This window comes from Calliopsis andreniformis, chromosome 2 (genome assembly GCF_051401765.1).
Source record: "Calliopsis andreniformis isolate RMS-2024a chromosome 2, iyCalAndr_principal, whole genome shotgun sequence".
Taxonomy (NCBI): Eukaryota; Metazoa; Arthropoda; class Insecta; order Hymenoptera; family Andrenidae; genus Calliopsis; species Calliopsis andreniformis.
In genome coordinates, this window is record NC_135063.1 from 10370885 (window position 1) to 10390768 (window position 19884).

Consider the following 19884-nt stretch of genomic DNA (forward strand, 5'->3'; position numbering starts at 1 on the left):
CAAATTTCTCTGAACAGTTGACCAAAGACTCAACTTTGCCATAAGCAGATCGAGAACGTCATCGAAGCCAAGGGTCGATTACCGTTGATTAAACCTGACTCAACTGTACATCGCTTTCAACCCTTTTCGAGATAGACTCAGAAAGACACTTCCACCGTGTGTACATATACGCGTCAAGCGTACAAAAGACACAGAAAAAGAGTTCTTGAAAGAGACTAATGAAACCTCGTATGTTCTTCTTTTACACGCTCATACGAAATATCGCTACCCTGGACAACCACGATCCGACCCCCTTCTCGACGCGAACCCACCCCCCTTTCCACCTCCTCCTCCAAACCCATTTTTCCCTCTGACTTCTCTGTCTTCTCCTCTCTAGCTGTCTATCTATCTGTCTATCTGTCTGTCTGTCCATCACTCACCACTTTACACACGCTCACCAACACACGAGTCAGTCACACTGATCCGGGCGTCATCGCCTCGAATCATTTTCATTCACTCCGTCCACTCACTCACTCACTCACTCACTCACTCGCTCACTCACCAGCTCTCTCGCTCACTCTTATTGAGTTTTAGAGTGTTCACGATCACTCTTACCGACGTGACGTCGTGAACACGCGGAACTGGGGGCGTGTTTCGGTGGTCGCGACTGTTGCAAGTAGTTTAAGGAGGAAACCTAAACTGCGAGAGATACTGTAAGAGCTCTTGAGAAATTAATCTCATTTAGTGGGTAAGAAATAATGATAATCAACAGCTTCGAGTGTAGAAAAAGAAGATTTAAGAAGCTTTTTCTACTGTAAGAATAGAAGACTCTAATTCTTGGAATCTGTCTGATATAGTATATTCCTATTCTACTTGCTACAGTAGATTCGTGTCTGATGTATTAAAGTCCTATTCTACTTACTACAGTGGGATAATATATGATATAATGTATTCCTATTCTACTTACTACAGTGAGATAGAGTCCGATATATTATATTTTTATTCTACTTCCTATAGCGAGATAGTCTGATATATTATATACTTATTCTACTAACGCCAGTAGCATATAGTCTGATATATTATATTCCCATTCTACTCATTATACTAGGTTAGAGTCTGACATATCATATTTCTATTGTACTTGCTACAGTATGACGCAGTCTGATCCAGTATATTCCTATTCTACTTGCAACAGTAGGCAAGCGAACCGTGTTGACAGTGTTCGGTCTATCCATCGCGATCGATCGAACCACGCGTCCAGTTCGGCGACAAAGCACAGTGTGCGAGCAACAAAGGGTACCTCGACGAGAATCGTCCACGACAGTGGTCCAGGCTCTCGATCCAGGCGCTCGCCGTGTACGCAAAATACCTGGCCGTTGACTTCAGCACGAGACGAGTCGACGGCACACGGCTCGACTAGACGAGCCGCTGCGCTCTAGGCTGGCATAGTATAGCGTAACGAGAGCGTAGAGAGTAAAAAAGGTTTCTCGTAAGCGAGAAAGGCGCAAACGCCCCCGGAAACACACCAGTGTACGGTGGCACGGACGAGAAAGCTAACCACCTTGATGCGTGGCCGCGCGAATGGGTTCTGTCTGGCTGCGAGGTGTGAACGAGAGTGTGCGTGGTGCGTATTGTCACGAGCTCGCGCCGATTCTATCACTGCTGCAAATTGCACGCGAATAATGGGTGTGTGAAACCGAAAGAGGATGCCCGGTTGCTCTCTTCTCTTCGTGTCTTTTTTTAGACCCCGCCTTTTGATGGTGTTCGGTGTTTAATTCTACGAAGAGAAATTCTGTGACCTTTCGGTGAGATAGTAGTGGTCAAAATTTTGTTGCAAATGCTCGCTCGGTTCAACGCGTTAATTAATCGTCCTAAATCGATCGTGACGCGACCGTCATAGAGAGTTCGAGGGCGATTCGATACCACGGTAACTCGTTAGAAATGTTTATTGATAAATGAGGGGAACAGGGATGGAACCGATTAAAATGTTGCTGGTAATTACGACGGCGTTCCAGTGGCCATTAAATCATTGTCTCATTCTATCAATAAGTTCGGTAATTGTATCGTTTAATCCGGTGGCCAGGCGTTCGCCTGGGCTTTCGATAACGATATAGATATTATCGGTAATTCGTGCTGGTTCGAATAAAGTTCGCGGAGTGCATTATTTGACAAGTAGTAATTTATTAATAACGATGGCGGAGGTCGAATTAAAAACGGGCGAACAAATTAGTATACTTGTGAAATATAATAATGTAGAGACTAATATTTTTTTGTAAATATTGTTCGAGTGAAATTTTATTTTAGCGTCCACCTTTCCAGTTCATGCATTGAAAATAAAAATTCTTCAAAAGTTCAATGAAAAATGCGCTTCAGAAGCAAATTAGTCTTTATAAGAGAAATAATTAAACAGACCATTAATAAGCTACATTTTGCTCGATTTAAATTCTGTAAGACTATTGACTTTTAGAAGCCTTTACAAATAGTCTTGTCTATAATAATGGAGCTTTGTGCCTGAAACAAGGAAGTTTAAAATTTCAGCAAGTAGACATACGTGTAAATCCCTCTGTTCTGCGCGTCTGACTACAGACAGGTAACATTCTACTTTCATCGTTGTACAGTGTATACACAACCCAAAGCTTTCTAGTCTCTTAACTTCAAATGCAAGGAAGAGAAGAACCTTGTCTAATGCATGCTTCAACTTCACATATACACGTGAATACATATACAATGATTCCTATGTGAGTCGATGTTTCTAAGTATGCGAAGATGCAGCATGCATAAAATAGAAAGCCTCTTCCATGTTGTATTTTTGAAGCCCATCGACTAGAAACCCTTGGGTCCTATCTACATCATACACAAACAGAATAGAATGCTACCTGTTTATAGTCAGACCAGTCTAACTAAAATTTAGCACGAATTTTCTCTCTTACCTTACAGAATGTCTCGAGACCGATCTATTTGAAAGACTATCAACCACAAAATCTTCACCATTTCAAATATTAAACCTATCGTACCAAACGTACGACAATCCTATTTCCCCGTCAATAAAGTGCAATATTTTCCAATTGTATCGTAGATCACGAGACATCTCGTAGGATACAAATCACAGATCCCTTAATAACATTATCAGAAATATAACCCGAACGGGTAGACAGCTGATAAATAGCTGATAAAATCCAGCTAAATGACGAACGACCAGGGAGCTGAGAAAGGTGGAACACAGGTCGGCCGGAATGACAGGAAAACAAAAAGAGTCGTGAAACGCATCCGGTGCCTTTGATTATACCGTGCCTCGAGACTACAGCCCAGATTGGTAATCTATACCCGGAGGACAATGGAAAAAGTTTCGCTCCTAACTCGTTTCGGCTAAGAGATCTATATTAAAAGTCAGTCGTTTGCAGGGACAGAACGAAAGGCCGCCGGAAGTCGGACACTCGAGATATCAAAGTAACTTGACCAAGTTCGTTGATTAGTTTCGGACGAGGCGGAAAGCTGGATCGTGCTTTCGTCCTTAATTGCCCCCCCAGCCTCGCTGCCCAGAATTATTGCTGTCCATTCGAAATATTTTCTGTCCCGTTTCGTAACGAGCCGCGTTCTTTACGCCATCCATCGTGGGATGGTAATTAACAGCAATTAATATCGAGGCTGATGCTACTTACGCAAATGGACGAGAGATCTGACGATAATCGCTGCCTGACTTCTCTGGGACGTTATCCTGGGCCTGGAAAATTAAATAGGATGCAATTAGTAGCTCAAGGAGAGGACTTCATGCGTTAAAATAAGCTGAAGATGGGTGGAGGAAGCTTTTTCTGATACGGTGCATTAAGAAATTTAATAAACAGATTTTTATATATTCGATGCATTTTTTTATAATACTTATTTTCAGTGAACGAGTAAATATTCAAATGAATTTTTATGGTCCTGTTTTTAAACTATAACTATGGTATTTTAATATAGATTGTAATAAACTTCAAAAAAACAAAAGAACGATAAAATGTACATATTCTGAAAAAGGTAGTCCTAAATGATATAATATCAGACTATAGGTAGGTAGTACTCCAAAAAACTCGATTCATCTTTATGATACCCATAAAATTTATCAAATTTCTAAAAAGTGTATACTTACCGTGATTTTTGACACGATATTCAGAAGTGGAACATTTTTTTTACTATACATATTTTAACGCTTCGTTAATCCCCCACAATTTATCTCAATTTAATCCTATTGATGCTCGAATTTTCATTCCTCTAATAAAAACGTCATAGCACAGTTTTTCCAAGCAAAACGCCCTTTGTTAATTATAAATAAAAATTCCATCGGCACTCTCACGCAACGATGCACGTAACGTTATCCCGGATATATTTTGATTTACAGGAAATAGTAAATCCGCGTATCATCGTCGACGTATTAATTAAAATTTCAAGCGATTCGTCAATGTCTGCACTTTTTAATCTCGTTATCGAGTCACACGACTGTTCGTTATTATCACAATTTATTGACGCAGCGAGGCCTGTCAACGACAACTTGGTCAAGCCTGTAAATTATTGCCGTTTGAAAGCAGAAACGAAAACAGAGACAAGACGGTGCAGAGACCCTTTTGTCGTCGAGCCAATTTAGCAGGTTCCACGCGCAGTGTTACGCATTAACGCGACACGCGTTCCCATGTAATCGCGATCGGCAGTTACACGACGCTGTGATCGTGGACGAGAGCGGACGTGCAATTTGCAGTAACCCCGAACGACAGGCAGTGAGCTCGATCACGCAAGAGTCACGGTCGATCGTCGGTCCACCGACGGTGGACCACGAGCCGACCGATGTTTGAGGGCGAACGCTTCTCGTGGTGGTTTACAAAGCAAAACATGGAAAACAGTGTAATAATCGAAGCAAGACCTCGAAGAGAGGTCTCAGAAAACGAATAGTGAATATCTGGCGCCATCGATCACAACCTGCGTGACACAGAACCATACTTAACCGTTAATCGTATTTACGAGCATCCTCCGAAGGGTCTCCACTCTACCAATTTACCACTATGTTGTGAACTATCACGTATCGGTCTTAGTCGAACGTGTAATTTCTCCGCACCCACATGGTACTCGAGGGGCAAGTCGCCTCGAACTGTCTCGGTATCGGGTCCAAGTTCTCCCGTATTCGGGAACCTGCAGACGCAGCTGCTTTCGAAACGAAAAGAGACTTGAGTAGGGAAAATATACCTACGAAAAAGAAAACTAGTTCGAACGGAAAGGGGAGTACGTGCCGATCGACGGAGAAATCGCACTGAAACTTGAGAACAACCATAGAGCACACGCACGGCTGTACATACCAGAGTATTTTCGGATCGAAAATGGCGAAAAAACGTCGGCTCCAAAGACGGAAGTCTACGAACGTGTGCTACTTTGAAACACCGTCACCACTTTGTCACTATCACATACTACTACCACCACCACCACTACCACCACCACTGACCACTACCACCACCACCACCACTAACCATCACTGTATCACATACCAAGCCCCAGGACCCCTTTGCCCCCCCTTTTTTTTAAAAAAAAGCCTCCGACATATAGCACTGAGCCTCGTGTCCGGGGACGTAGTAAGGGCCGACGACGGCCAGCCCCGAAGGAGGCTAAACACAGAAACGACGTGTCGACTACGGTGCGACCGAATTAAAACGCATTGTGCATCTAGCCCAGCGCATGTAAACGAACGAAACGACTGCAGCATTCTAGCCACGACGTGACGCCGTGGCCCCACCCTCGTTCGGTATGCCTATGGTATCTGGTTATGAACTATGACTCTGAACCGGTATATTTGTTTGTCATTATTCCGAACTGGTTACCTTTCTATCCCCCTAATGGCCATTTTTTTCTTACGTGTTATGCTAGACAATTCGTAGTGGAACGTCCTTTGTACAAGTAGATGAATCAAGTCAGTTGGCATGTAGACTGGCACGTGACGCAATTTTTAGTTCGCTCTATCCAGGACCGAATTTCTCGATCTCGTTCTTTTTTTTCTTTTTTTTTTTTTACATTACTTTGGCCTGTGTCGAGCTTTCGCTTACTCTTGGCTGCGAGTAGCTCGAGTCGATGCTGTTGCGGGCCGCTGGCCAGGCCCACTGTGTTTACCGATAGCTGAGCTGGGTAAATGAACGTGTTCCTTGACTCGAGGGCGAGGTTACGCTGGGGGAACGATATGGAACGGTGAAGAAGGTACTGGGAGGGATGCAGGTCGATGGGTCATCGATCTCTGCTTCCTCTTTGGGGGTCTAGATGGTGGAAATGGTTAACGAGTAGAGTACGGATACGCATGGAAATTTGTGGTTTCTGTAACCTACCTGATAAAATAGAATCTAAATGGAAATTTGTTTCACCCTTTAAATATTATAATGTATACTTTTCTTCGGTTGCTTTGCATATTTTTGCATATTACGTACATTCTATAGTGTTTTGCGCAATTTGAATTTTCATAAATGCAGAAACATCCGCAGTCCATTAATGAGAGATGGAGCTTTTTCGTAGCTGGAAGTTCAGGTTTTACTGGGCAGATATTTTATGCATTCCCTTTACTTCAATTTTTTGAGTCTGGATATTAACTAATTTCACATTTGCTCTTCGAATTGTCACTGCATATTTAATAATAAATTACAGTTATTTAACGTTATAATTGGAGATATCTTGCAAAGAAATTAACATTGCAGTAGAAGATTTAAATTTGTTCATTTTCATGAATTCTACGAGTGACACTACAAACTTTTGAGCACATCGCCCAATTTCCCTTCTAGATTCTCTAAAAAATTTCAACTGGAAATCGACGATCCCAGTACTACAATCTCTTCATCTCGTTTTCATGAGGTAACTTTTTCGACTCCGAATTTATGAACCTTCCACAACCACTGAAATTCTAACGCTCGTAGCGAGCCACAAAAAGTGCAACAAATAATATAAACAACCGTTAACGTTATTACAAATTCGGTTCGAGCTCAACGAGTACCCAAACAGCTCTTCACGTGGCAAAAGCGCGAGTATTCCATGTCGCTGGTGGAAAAGAGAAAAGGTAGAGAAAAAAAATACGAGGAAATTAAGTTCCGTATTCAGAATTCGTGTCACTGGTAAAGCACAAAGCATGCAGCATCGGGCATGACGGTACAAAATTACGTGGCACGAAGCATGCGATTATATAACGCCTAATGCATGTGCACATGTGTTTGCGTGTACCTACCTATTTTCCGAATCCCCCTCCGCCCACCCCATGCATGCCGAAGCACGACTTTTTTTCTTCGCTTCTCCATATTCTACTTATACACTTTCCACTTATATCGTCTTATAACCCTAAACTTTTGGTAACAGCAACCACTATCACCGATGTCCCCTCGGTATATTCTGCTAATGTTGCCGCGAAACCTCCCCCTCTTATGGGTACTTTCAAAGGCCACCATTCTCTAACCCCCTCCCGCTCCTACTCCGCACCTTCACGTTCGACCCCGTAATGCTTAACGTTGCCCCTCAATCCAGGACATCTCTATTGAAACGTTTCTCTCGTGTTGGATCGGTTTATCGTACGCCGCATCGGAACGACACGACGAGCATCGGCGAAAACGGCTTTTGCTTCGCGAACAAAATTCTGTGACGGAAAATTCTGTAGCCTTCGGGTAAATGGAAAGCAGTCGCGTGAATATTTAATGGGTAATAATGATAACGATCAAATACCGCGGTTGCTTTCAAGTGGATATGAGAAGTTTGAATATTGCTGAAGTTTTGCTGGTTTGGAAGGCAGTTCCTGGTGAATATTAGAAATGATTGGAATTGGTAGTTATAACTTCTGGCAGGGGAATTGAAATAGATAGAAGATTGTATTGGATGTGGTATTGTATTCAGGAATAATAATAGTATTATGGTTCTTTGCATTTAAATTTAATGGGTAAATATAAAGTGATGAATAATAAAAAGGATTATCTGCTGACTGCGGACAGAGTGATAAAAATAAACTTGCTGGCAATATTTTATTATTTCTCTTGACGATAGACCTGCTATATGGAATTTAATGAATTAAGTGTAATCTGATATATTCGGATTTCATAAAACAGTCTGCCTTAAAAACTGATAATAAAAATGAGAACACTTTACTCTTTTTTTCTTTTTTGCAATATTTAATACAAGTTTACTAGAAATGAAGATGATCGAATTTCCTAAAATATATTCACCGTCAACTGCAACCAAACCACAATACAAATCCTCTGATATTTCCAACGAGCTCTCTCCAGAGCTACCATAAGTTTCAAACGAAATCAAAATCTCCACCCAGTTAAAAAAATCAATGAACAAAGAAATCCTTCGTTTTCAAAATTCTCATAAATCCAGAGTTTAACAGAAAAAGATGCACGTCTAAAAATGTCAAAAAAACAGCGCATAATTCCGTCCTTAAAGCAAAGTCTCGAAAGCCACTCCCGTCAGTATTTGAAACAGAGGATCACGGGACATCGGCGAACAATGAAAATCAGAGTTGGCAATCGGCAACGTAGAGCCGCGAACATTGCACGGATAAATCTGTCTGAGGACGTAGTAAAGCATCCGCCGGGGCGGAATTACGGCCGAGGCATTTGCCAGACGAAAATGAGCAAACGGAACGGGCGCGATAGTATTTCCGTGTTCCAAAAACAAAAGCAGTTAATCTCGAATAGTCCTCCCGCCAGCGGCTCTTAGTCATCCGGTCGGCGTGGATCGCTTAATCCACGTTTCGCCGATGTTCGCGCAATGTGGCCGCCCGCCGCGATGGAATGCCACTTTGGTGCCTGGAATGCGGTGTAACGATCGTAATCACCTAAGATTCAGTTACGGAGGAATGTTTCTCGGACGGTATGTGCGCTCGAGGCCGCCTCGTGGCATTGGAGGGAGAAGAAAGAGGCGTGAATTCGGATCGATTGTGAAAACTGTCGAAGTTGGAGAGCGAACGAAGGGACATGTCGATGGTACGAGATGATCCAGGGGCTAATGAGTGGTATAGTAATTTCTCGGTGGCCTCGACCGCTCGCACTGTACCGTAGATCGGATTATGCGACAGAGTTATGAACGCACGAGAGGCAGATTATCAAATGATAACAGCGATGCGGCAATAGGCTGCTCGGAACTCGGTTATCTTGAAATTTAATGAAGTTCCATGGAGTGACTCTCGTGGGTGCATAAGAAAGAGTTTAAACGCTGCACACGCGCAACAGCCCGAAGGATCATCGAGTTCGATCGAGTCAACATCGGCTGAACTGATCTATTCACTTCGGGCAAGCGACTATTACGCCTAGCTCGAATACGCCAGCGATCTTGCAGCGCTGAAAGGCACTCTAAGCCGAGCAAAGTTTGCATTAAATCTCGCGATATGGGATTAAGTACAGTTTGTGATTGTATGGGTATAATAGAGGGAATGATAAGAACGGCTTAGGGTGCTGGATCAAATTTTGCTTCTATCTACGATCTCCTAACCCATGAACCACCTGACCCACCTTTGGAACACCTATATATCTTTGGCGACCCTGCCCCCAAGACCCCAAACACAAAACTTGAGTGTCTAATTATTGTATGTTAGAGCGAAGATATTTGTGTTCTTGTTCTCCCGGCAGTTGGATACACAATGCGCGATATTCGGTACAAATGGAACGCCGGCCTACAGTCGGTCGGCATCTCGAACGAGGTGGAACTACCGCAGTTTCGCGTGCTCGGTCACAGGCAACGACATTCAACCATACACCTATCTACAGGTAGATATCCCCCTCTTATTAGTTCTTCCTTCAGAACTTCGTCCAAGAAAGGCTCTCGCGGAGATATGATGAATGATTGACCAGTTTACTGTGTAACTCTGTATGTTCACACGCGTGTACACGCCCGTAAAAAAAAAAACAGTTCGGTATGTGTGGAGCAATACGTTCTCTTTCGTTCCTTTCATACTTTCATTTCGACAATCTTTATTCTGCTCCGTTCAGTTTTCAACTTGTTGCGTTGTCTATCGTTTAGTTCCTCGTTAACTCGCACCGATATGCACCCGATCACCGTGTTGCCTTCTACCGCGGACACGTTCGATCTTTATTCCGAAGAGCTTGCCCGCTAAGAGGACCCGTCCTCCGGGGCCAATTCATTCGACCAATCGACCGATCGACTCCAATCTCGACCTCATCGTTCCGATCCACGGAAACGAAGGACGAAGACGAACTCTGTCCCAGTCATACGTTGCCCATATCGAATCCCGATTTAGTCCTCCATCACCAAGTCCGAGATCGACGACGTACTATCTCGAGAACCATCTATACTCATGGCCCTATCGTGACATCCTCGCGGCCGTAAGCCATCCACGAGTTTAGCTAACGATCAATGCTACGGCTCCCGCGCGACACGCCCCACGCGTACGTACAGAAACATCAAAAGGGTTAATTAACGATTCGAAACAGGACACGCTCGAGAATAGTACCGAGTCAACCTCCGACCTACCATCCACAACATCAGATCAAACCGACACGACGGGCTCTCAGAGTGACGACAGTCCCGCGACCCTGGAAAAGGGTCGGGCAGGTCGACTACCGAGGTCACACCTGTGGAAAATACAAAAGTAGCTCCGCTCACACGTCCTCTAATGCTTGTTCGATTCTTGAGATAAGATAGAGACAAAGGAATGAGAGTGAATGATATGTTGGAACGGATAGAGAAAGAGGAGATAAGAGATGGAATAGAAAGAAAAGAGAGAGAGAGGGAGAGAGAGAGAGAGAGAGAGAGAGAGAGAAGAGAAAGAGACAAAGATGGAATACGAAAGATAGAAAAGAGTAAAGAAAGAGGGAGAAATAGCGGACTTAGGGTTTTGACGGGGGTGCGAGGTAAGTGGAGGCCCCCTCGGAGCTGAAACGCGTGTTGAGGGCTTCCGCGAAGGTACGTACCAACCGCGGGGGGTCTCTCTATTTTTTCAGTCGGATACACGATGAGGGACATCCGGTACAAGTGGAACGAGGGACCGAACAGCGTCGGTGTCAGCAACGAGGTCTCCCTCCCTCAGTTCAAGGTCCTTGGTCACCGTCAACGAGCCATGGAGATTAGTCTGACTACTGGTAATGTATGAATAGAACCCCGCCCCCACCAACAAACCCAAAAAAAATTTATCACAAAACAAGACCCTCGCTTTTAACGGGTATGGGTAAGGTGGAGAGACACGTGAGCGCTATCCGATGTCCGCAGCCGCGATGTCGCTCGTCAGGGCGTTGCTTGTACGTTCCAGTAATCGTCGATCGATCGATCTGTACCGTGTGTATCTCTCTCTTTCTTGGGATCTCGTCCTTTCCGAGCGGACGCACGAGCCTGGTGGATGTTGGGAGCGACTAGGCTAGATATTCCTTGCTTCGAAAGATACCTTCGGTCTCGATACAGAGGACTGAGATCCTTGATTAATTGCTTGTTCCCTTCATTCATGGAGTTAAACAGTGATCAGTGTTAATAGTAGTTCAAGGTTCCCCGAAGTCTGCTAGAAATTGCCTCAAGAGTTCTAGAACTCTGGTAGCAGTAACCCAAAGACTGAAGTTAAGGATAGCGATAGCTAGACTTGGCGAACCCTCGGAATCTAAGAAAGTAATTCTAGGGAATCTTTGACCTCTACAAAGGTGTAATTTGAATCCTTGATCCTGAATTTAAGAAGCTTCAGTTGCATTCTGCCAATAGCCAAACCTAAAATCCTAGGAGTCAGATTGTAGGGTAGTTCTTTTGAAGTATTAGACTACCGGAGATCATATCTGAACAGAGTGATCATTTCAATCCTTCTCCAGTAATTTCACCCCGAGACACATCGCCATTCCTCTCATCGCGTCTTCTTTGATCTCCACTCAAAAAGCAACGAGCAATCAGGGTTGCAAGTAAATCCCATTTTTCCACTGCGAACGTCGCGAATTCTTCTGGGGCTGAAGGTCGTCTAGAGGGAGATTGCTGCAGATTGACTGCAGCACTTTTCTATCCACGCTGATTCCTCGTTTCGCCTTCTCTGGCTCGCTGGCGGATCCAGCGAGCCCAGGCGACATCCTTGCTCATTTGCCATCGCTTACACAAGCACGCCACGCACACCCAAGTTCCATCGTCAACGAATTTCGTTTAACATCTCGCCAGTTCTCGTGCGTCGTATTCCTCTGAACTCAACAGAAATCTGCGAGAAGAAGCGAAACAGGACGGAGGGCTTCTCCTCTGTTCTAGTCGATACGAGGCTAGCAAACTAGGCGATGGGAATGGAAAAAGGGACCGAGAAAGAGAGAGATACAGAGACGAGAAAGAAAAGAAAGGAAGGGCAGAGAGAAAGAGACATTTCATGGCGCCTCTCCGTCCCCCTGTCCTAACTGTCTATCTTTTAATCGTAGGAAATTATTCACGGCTGGCCTGCGAGATCCAGTTCGTACGGTCAATGGGCTACTACCTGATTCAAATCTACATCCCGTCGGGCTTGATCGTCATTATTTCGTGGGTGAGCTTTTGGCTGAACCGAAACGCGACCCCCGCTCGGGTGGCCCTCGGAGTCACCACTGTGCTCACCATGACCACCCTAATGTCCTCGACGAACGCGGCGTTGCCGAAAATCTCCTACGTCAAGTCCATCGACGTCTATCTGGGGACCTGTTTCGTCATGGTGTTCGCCTCGTTGCTCGGTAAGTACTATCGTTTATCGTGGTTTCGAGGATTCATGCAGATCTCTGCGCTAAAGTGATGTGTATATAACGTACGATCAAAACTGAACCCAAGAGGACATCACTTTATGAATATTAATACGTAGAATTTCCAAGAAGTGGTCCTAAATTGGCAACCTTGTAGGACATAGTAGATTTGTATAAAAAGTGGTTAATTGACACAGATTTAAGAATTAAGCTAGTCTAAGTAGAAGACCTGCGCAGATTCTCATCCTAAGACCCCTGACCCTTAACATTTAAGTTTATCACCGCCATTACATTCTACTGCATTTAATGCGACACTGCAACTTTCACAGTCAGTAATTCCGTCAGAAGATGAACCTGCCTCTTGCGATAACAATTGCACGAGTCATGAAATCCTCAATCTTTGAGAATATTCCTTTCATACGCCATACCATTTACTACCCATCGTTTCACGTTAATACACACATCTGAACGCTCATTCCTCGTCAAACGACTACAAATCCAATCCCTCAAAGAGAAGAAGATGAGTCTATGTTCTGTGACATGATTTCGTCGCTTCAACCTGTCTTGTCTCGTCACCTGCGTGGACCCTCTGTGTTCGCAGAATACGCCACGGTGGGCTACATGGCAAAAAGGATTCAAATGAGGAAGAACCGCTTCCAGAAAATAGCGGAGAGCATGAAAGCGGCCAGAGAGAATCCAGGACCGCCTGGAGTGCCCGGTGATCATGGCGACCACGCGCCTAAGCAAACTGTGAGTAACATCGGCCGATCTATCACGTCCCCTTTTGTCTTTCTTTCCAATTAGAGCCTTTCTGTTGCCGTCATCGCCGCACGTTGCGCCTTTTAGTTATCTAGCTCGATGAAGGTACAGTGTTAAGCCTGCTGAAGGATTTTGGAGCAAAGAGTCTTGCTGGCGTTGCTTTGGGCCTTTGTGAAGGGTTCATTGAGAGAAATCGAAAGATAGTGATGGGATTTGGGTTCAGCTTGCTCATGGGTGAAAAAATATTTGTTTCGCCATTAGAGACTGATTTGCAAGTATTAAAGTAATTAATTTGAAGACCATCACTGAAGTTAGCAACTGCAATTTTTTGTACTAAGGACTTGAGGTATTCAGGTTCTTCTGTTTGAGTTATAAATGGCACAATACTTCTTCTAAAGTTTCTATATCTTAAGTTCTAGGATTACTAATTTGGAGTCAGCTTTTAAAGGTACTACATTTTTATTTGAAGTAGCTTTAAAGTTTGCGATTGCAGTGCTTACGACAAGAGAAGTTGTAGAACAAGCATTCTTCTAATTGCAGCTCGACAGTAGAATTCAAATGAGCCTTTAAACTTTTATCACTCTGATGCTGCACTGAACACTATCCTAGATATAAGAGAAGCTTTTCAAAGTGAGAAGAACTTTGCTGAGGTACTCGAAGCATACTCAAGCAGCGCATAAACGATGTCTTTGAATCTTTAACTAACAAATATGTCTCCACCACTTCTTAAACGACACAGGAATGAATCTACAACTCATTGCTCTTTTTTCCATCTGCTATGCATTATAAAAATGGTACCCATCGATTTCTCTCGACCAAACTCTCTACCCGAATTACTTCACAGACTCAACATTCAGTAGTAGAAGGTTTATCGACGCAGTAGAGCTTCCTCATCAGCAAAGATATCAACAGCGTTATTTTCTTCCATCATCATCATGCCTCTTACCAAAACACTCGCCACATTTCTTCTAATTTCTCAAATTCCGCTTCAACGTAGTTCAACTTTTCCACAATCACTGACATCGTGTCAGCGATACGGTTCGATTCTTCGCCGAAAATGTTTTTTCGCTCGAAAAAAAGGAGATCCGACATTGGGGAAGGGAGGAGGAAGAAAACAAACGAACCAGCGAAAGGTCAAAAGCTAAAAGGTTCCGCGAAATGAATTCCCATTCGGTCGCGTTGCACCGGACGCGGCGCGCTTCGTTCACGGGAACGTGATGCACTATAAATTTTCTTTTAATCTCGGGGATTGTCGGGCGGGAATGAAAAATATTAAAGGTGGGAGTGGCGGGGACAGACAGAGGGCTGTGAAAGGAAGGCGATGGACGGAGGACGCGCGAAATGTCGCCACGAAACGTATATAAGGACGTTTTAATTCATTCCGAGCGAATTAATTACTAGTCCTTTGACACACGCGTGCGTGCGCTCTCTAGGTCCCTGTATAAACAGGATTTCTCCGCGTCCCCAGTCATTTCACTCGCGGTCGGCTTCACCGAATCAGAAAAAATGGCGACCCGGAAACATTAATGAAAATGACGCGTAGACAAAAGCGACGCTGTCAGTATCTTCCTCCGCTCGTCGACTTTCAAACGTGATTAAACGCGAACACGCGTTCGCACGGCGGGTGCGGCTTGTGGGCCGCGGGTGAATCCAATTACATTTCTAAACACGAATTCAATGAAAATGAACGGTCGTTTGAGAAGAAAAGTATGAGAGGGGAGACGAAAAAGAGGAAGGGAGTAATTGAGTTCGAGTCGTTCTGTCAGGTGAGTTTTTTCGTAGCTAGATTATTATCGCTAGATGGAGGATAGCACTTGATTCTGGTGTGGTATCAGTTAGGCGGAGAATATTGGTTCAAATTAGTTTAGAATATTTTAGAATGCAGGATGTTATATTTATTACTTTCGAAGTAATGAAAGGGATAATTATATAGGGTGCATCGCATGAAGTGTTGCGATGTTTTTCCTAGGAAGCCATTAAATAACGGGGAAACTTAAAACCTACGTTTTTATGATTCATAATTTGATTGTTGTTTTCCCATAGATGAAATGGTAGATATAAATTTTCACGTTTTTAGGTAGCTTCCGTTTCCTGTGATGATGCTTGCTCAAAGAACTTTCAGTATTTTTAAATAACTAAAGAGTGAATATACAGCAATTATGCCGTAGCTGTTTTGTATAATAAAACTTGTCAGAGGCTAACGAAAAGTCACACAAACCACAAGTTATATTAAATTATGATACCTGCAAGCAGAGAGATATTTCCTCTGATGATGATTTAAAACACTTCGCATACCATAAAAATTATACCAGAAATTTCTTGTCATCTCTAACAATTTCAAAAACGAGCAAATTGAAAAACACTCCATGCGATCCACCTTGAATAAAACAATAGTTGTTGCGGAAAGAAATTTTGTAAATTTTTATAAACTGTTTCACAAAATTCTAAGTCCATATAAAGTATTAAGCACAAAGCAAAAGGCATAGAGTAGACTGGTAGAATTAGGGGACGGAAGAAAAGAAAAAGAAAAAAGATAGATGAAAAGGTTTGCCCACCCTCGATGTCGCATGCGAATTTACCGAAGTAAGGGGTTATCCTCGAAGAAGGACACCCCCGACGAACTGCCGTGTCTCTTGTAAGTGGTCCCGTGTTGTCCAGGAGGTGCGGTTCAAGGTGCACGACCCGAAGGCACATAGCAAAGGTGGGACGCTCGAGAACACCATAAATGGACGAGCCGACGAGGAGGCAGCGCCAGCGCCGCAGCACCTCATCCATCCTGGCAAGGACATCAGCAAACTTTACGGTACGACCCCAATACCTCTCCTCCCTTTCGAACCACCTGAGATTTTTCTGCCTTGAAATACCGTCACAGCGTATATACCTCGTGAAATTTCTCATTTGGTGATCCGAGATATGAGTTTAAGAAGAGAAAATTGGTACCATAAAATTTCCCGCTAGAAAGTCGAGGTTGCAAACTTAGCCAAAAGATTTTTACGGGGATGTTTCATTTGAGTTATTTGGAGAGTTAGGTTTTGAGTCAAGGCGCAGGGTTTGTTCATTATTGTAAGGAAATAGGGGAAGTATTCGATAAATGGAGACAAATTTTTAATAAAATCTTCAATAAAAGATTAGGGGGCAGCACTTCCATAAGGAAATTGAGTTTGAAATTTTATTAGGTACTTATGTATTCAGCTGTGTTTGCATTTTATTAGATTCTTCTAGAAACTACTCAAGTCGACAGAATAAACGCAAATTCATCAAATATATTCTTTACAAGTCATATAATTCATCTCGATTTTCTTCGTATGTGTTTCTGTCGCTCACCTTTATTGTATTTTTTTCTTTTACAAATTGGAACTTTTTGCCCATTAATAAATAAAATAAATAAATAATATCCTTCACCTCGCCACCTTTCAGAATAAACACAAACCCCCTACGAAGACAAGATAACGCATAGATTCTCCTGTTTCTCCAGGTATCACGCCGTCGGATATCGACAAGTATTCCCGCATCGTGTTCCCAGTCTGCTTCGTCTGTTTCAACCTGATGTACTGGATCATCTACCTGCACATCAGCGACGTCGTGGCGGACGATCTGGTGCTGCTCGAGGAGGCGAAATAAACGAGCGCGACGCGACGGTCGCGCGCGCACAGCGACAAGAACGTGCGGTCAAAGAGACAGAAACACGAAAGTATAAGAAGCAGAGGGTGGGGCAGACGGTGAGAGTCCAGTTCGCAAGAGGAACCAGAACACTAGCCGACAGTATCCCGCGAGAGGGATGGGCTAAAATAACGCTGTGATTATCGAGAAAGGGGCAGGTAGAAAAATTGTATAAAATTAAATCGCTATCGACGTTGAATCGAGCAAACGAAGAAACGAGAAAACGAAACGAAAAAAAAGAGAGCCAAGAGGAGAAGAGACGCTGAGAGCCAGATCGAGATAGCCTCTGGCTGTGTCAGAGACGCGGGGGGGTGTCAGACCAACAGCCTCGACGAAGACTCAAGCGAGCAAGGGGATAGAGACAGTCGCTGGTCCGACCAGTCCGACTAGTATCGCGCTGTGACTACTTGGTGACATTCGAATCGTTCTGATCTCCCTGCGAAGTGATCTGCGATTTCCTCTCGCTAAACTGTCCCCGGTGGAAAGTTCGATCGCGATAAGGAATCGACAGATCGAGGAGCAACTCGAACGGCCCGAGACGAGAGAGTTCGAACTAAATCGACGGGCGTGAATACCTTAAAACATTGCCAGTCTAGGTATCTAGCTCTTAAAACGGAAGAAGAAAATACCTTCGATATAAACACTTGTCAATTTAGCTACATTATATACATACATATACATATATACATAGAGAAATTAACGTAAGGGAGAAACGCGAGAACTCGGGGCGACGAATCGAGGAGTCGAAGAGAGGAAGAACGAGGAACTACGACAGAAACGATCCGAGAATCAACGATCGTCGCTCGAATGGCGCTCGAGTGTGCGCGAGATCGAGGGAAACGAAGAAGAAATCGTGTGCGTCAGGGTTGAAAGTGTGTCTCTGTGCGCGCGCGCGCGCGCCACTGTCCTACCGTGTGCGAATGCCTGCGTGTCTGTAGTATATGCGCCCGTGTGAGTGCGTGCATACGTGTGTGCGCGCGCGTACGCGTGTGTATGCTTGCCTGTGCGTGTTCCGTGAGCGCCAGCGCGTGCATGAGTATAGAGAGCTCGAGGACGATTTTTATTTCGCGCGCAAGACGAAAAACGGTTCACTACCGGAGACTGGTGCGACTTAATTCGTTTAAGTAAGTACGTCGTAAGTAATCTATCGCGAAAAAAGAAAGGAGAGGACGTATAGACGACGTGTGCACGAGAAGCGCATTAGGTGAATTAGCGTGCGGACGACACGTACACGGGCAGGTCGCGCGACGCCGCGATCGGTCCTCAACGTGAGCGCGAATCGTGTCGAGAGAATCGAGGGACGACGAGCAGACAGAGCTGGGATTTCGACGCGAGTCGCATCATTTCGAGGTAGAGCTGTTTCTCGAGAAACGTATTTTTCATTGCCACACGAACTTATTGTGTCCGTTTCATTTTATACCAGTTTTTTACCATTTATAGCGAGCATCGCCGAGGACGAAGCGACTTTTGTATTCACGTCACCAACGATCGCCGCGATCCTCCCTCGAAATCGTGTAACTTCCGTGGAACTCCGTCGAACGCGAAGCGTGACACCTGTGTACGTGGTCGTGCACGTGGCTCAACACTGAGGACGGGAGTATTTTAGCTCGTACCTACGTAGTCGCGATAATGTTTGCGTAGAGTTTAAACACACACACACACACACACACACTCCCGGGACGTACGATTAGATAAGGAAGTACAGTGATGGCTGGTTAAACGTTTAAGAGCTGAATTCTAGAGATAAAGATTTGATTTGCGATGGGATTAAAGGGGAAATCGATTTGGAAAAGGAGCAGGTTTCAGAAATGGGGGACCTATACTACTGATTCTGTCGACCTCGCTTCTTATGGTTGAAATGTTGGGTATTTCGAGCGAGTTGGTAGAAAGATGTGATAATTTAACAATTTAGTAATGTTGTTGTATATTAGTAGTAGCAGAGTGACGTACTGTTTTAAAAGATTTTTGTATACAGTTTATAGGGTGTTGAGACTTTAATGTAAATGAAGAGAAAATTTAATATCTATGTTCTTGTTATTCGTGGGGCATCTACAATAATGTAGTACAAAACATATGAATACAATTTTTTGTGCTTCAAATGACACTAAAATTAAAAATTGAAATATGAAAAATTTCGAACACCTTCTTTTTATATTAGAAAATCAAAGGAAAATTGTTTACTATATTCGAAGTGTAGTAGTACTAATCAATAATTTCACCTATTGCTGATACTATATGCGAGGTATCTAAAATATTGAATAACATTATAATATTTGCAATATTATACAATAATTAATGGTAATGTCATGAATGAACAAAAAACGTGAACTAGAAAAAAAATCCTTTCTCTAGCATAACAATTGCAAGGTTTACCAAATCGATTGTCCTTTCAGTCCCACAACAAAAGAAACTATAACCCATTCACATTACAAAGAACAAACTATCGATACCAAGCGATAAAATTACTATCAAAACATCAATTTCGATCTTTCCTTTCGCCATCACTGTACGCACCGTTTATTCCAATCGAGTTGCAAGTCGAGAGGGAAGACGAGCCAAAGGGAGCGCGATCGAATCCCATTTACTCCATACAATTGCAAGCTTTATCCATTGCTTAGCGTCAAAAGAGATCGGGAAAAGAAGCCCCACGCTCCGCGATAAAGGTAATTCGCCGAGAATTCCTCAGCTGGTATGCGAAACGATCGAAAGGAGACGGGTGGGGAAGAGAGACGCGAGAACGAAACAAGAAACCAGGAAAAAAGCTCCGACCCTTGAACCCCTTCCCTCTGACCCTCTAACCTACACACTTATCCTATTCCCCTAAGATATCTAC

The 19884-nt window shown here is 43.7% G+C and overlaps 1 protein-coding gene and 1 long non-coding RNA gene across 3 annotated transcripts in view; one reads left to right on the forward strand and one right to left on the reverse strand.

Annotated features, from left to right (window-relative positions):
* The window catches only part of LOC143185633 (uncharacterized), a 130172-nt gene extending 126506 nt beyond the window's left edge, over positions 1 to 3666 (reverse strand). The window contains exon 1 of one of the 2 annotated variants that reach the window (XR_013002942.1): positions 3639 to 3666. This is a non-coding gene — a long non-coding RNA (uncharacterized LOC143185633). The remainder of the gene's footprint in view (positions 1 to 3638) is intronic. The other variant, XR_013002940.1, reaches the window with a different exon arrangement.
* Positions 1 to 17133, forward strand: part of Rdl (Resistant to dieldrin) — an 83994-nt gene extending 66861 nt beyond the window's left edge. Inside the window, exons 6-11 of the mRNA XM_076388825.1 lie at positions 9585 to 9722; positions 10917 to 11054; positions 12342 to 12626; positions 13234 to 13382; positions 16050 to 16194; positions 16867 to 17133. Coding sequence (XP_076244940.1) covers positions 9585 to 9722; positions 10917 to 11054; positions 12342 to 12626; positions 13234 to 13382; positions 16050 to 16194; positions 16867 to 17012 — 1001 coding nt within the window. The 3' untranslated portion in view covers positions 17013 to 17133. The remainder of the gene's footprint in view (positions 1 to 9584; positions 9723 to 10916; positions 11055 to 12341; positions 12627 to 13233; positions 13383 to 16049; positions 16195 to 16866) is intronic.
* Positions 17134 to 19884: the final 2751 nt, after the last annotated feature.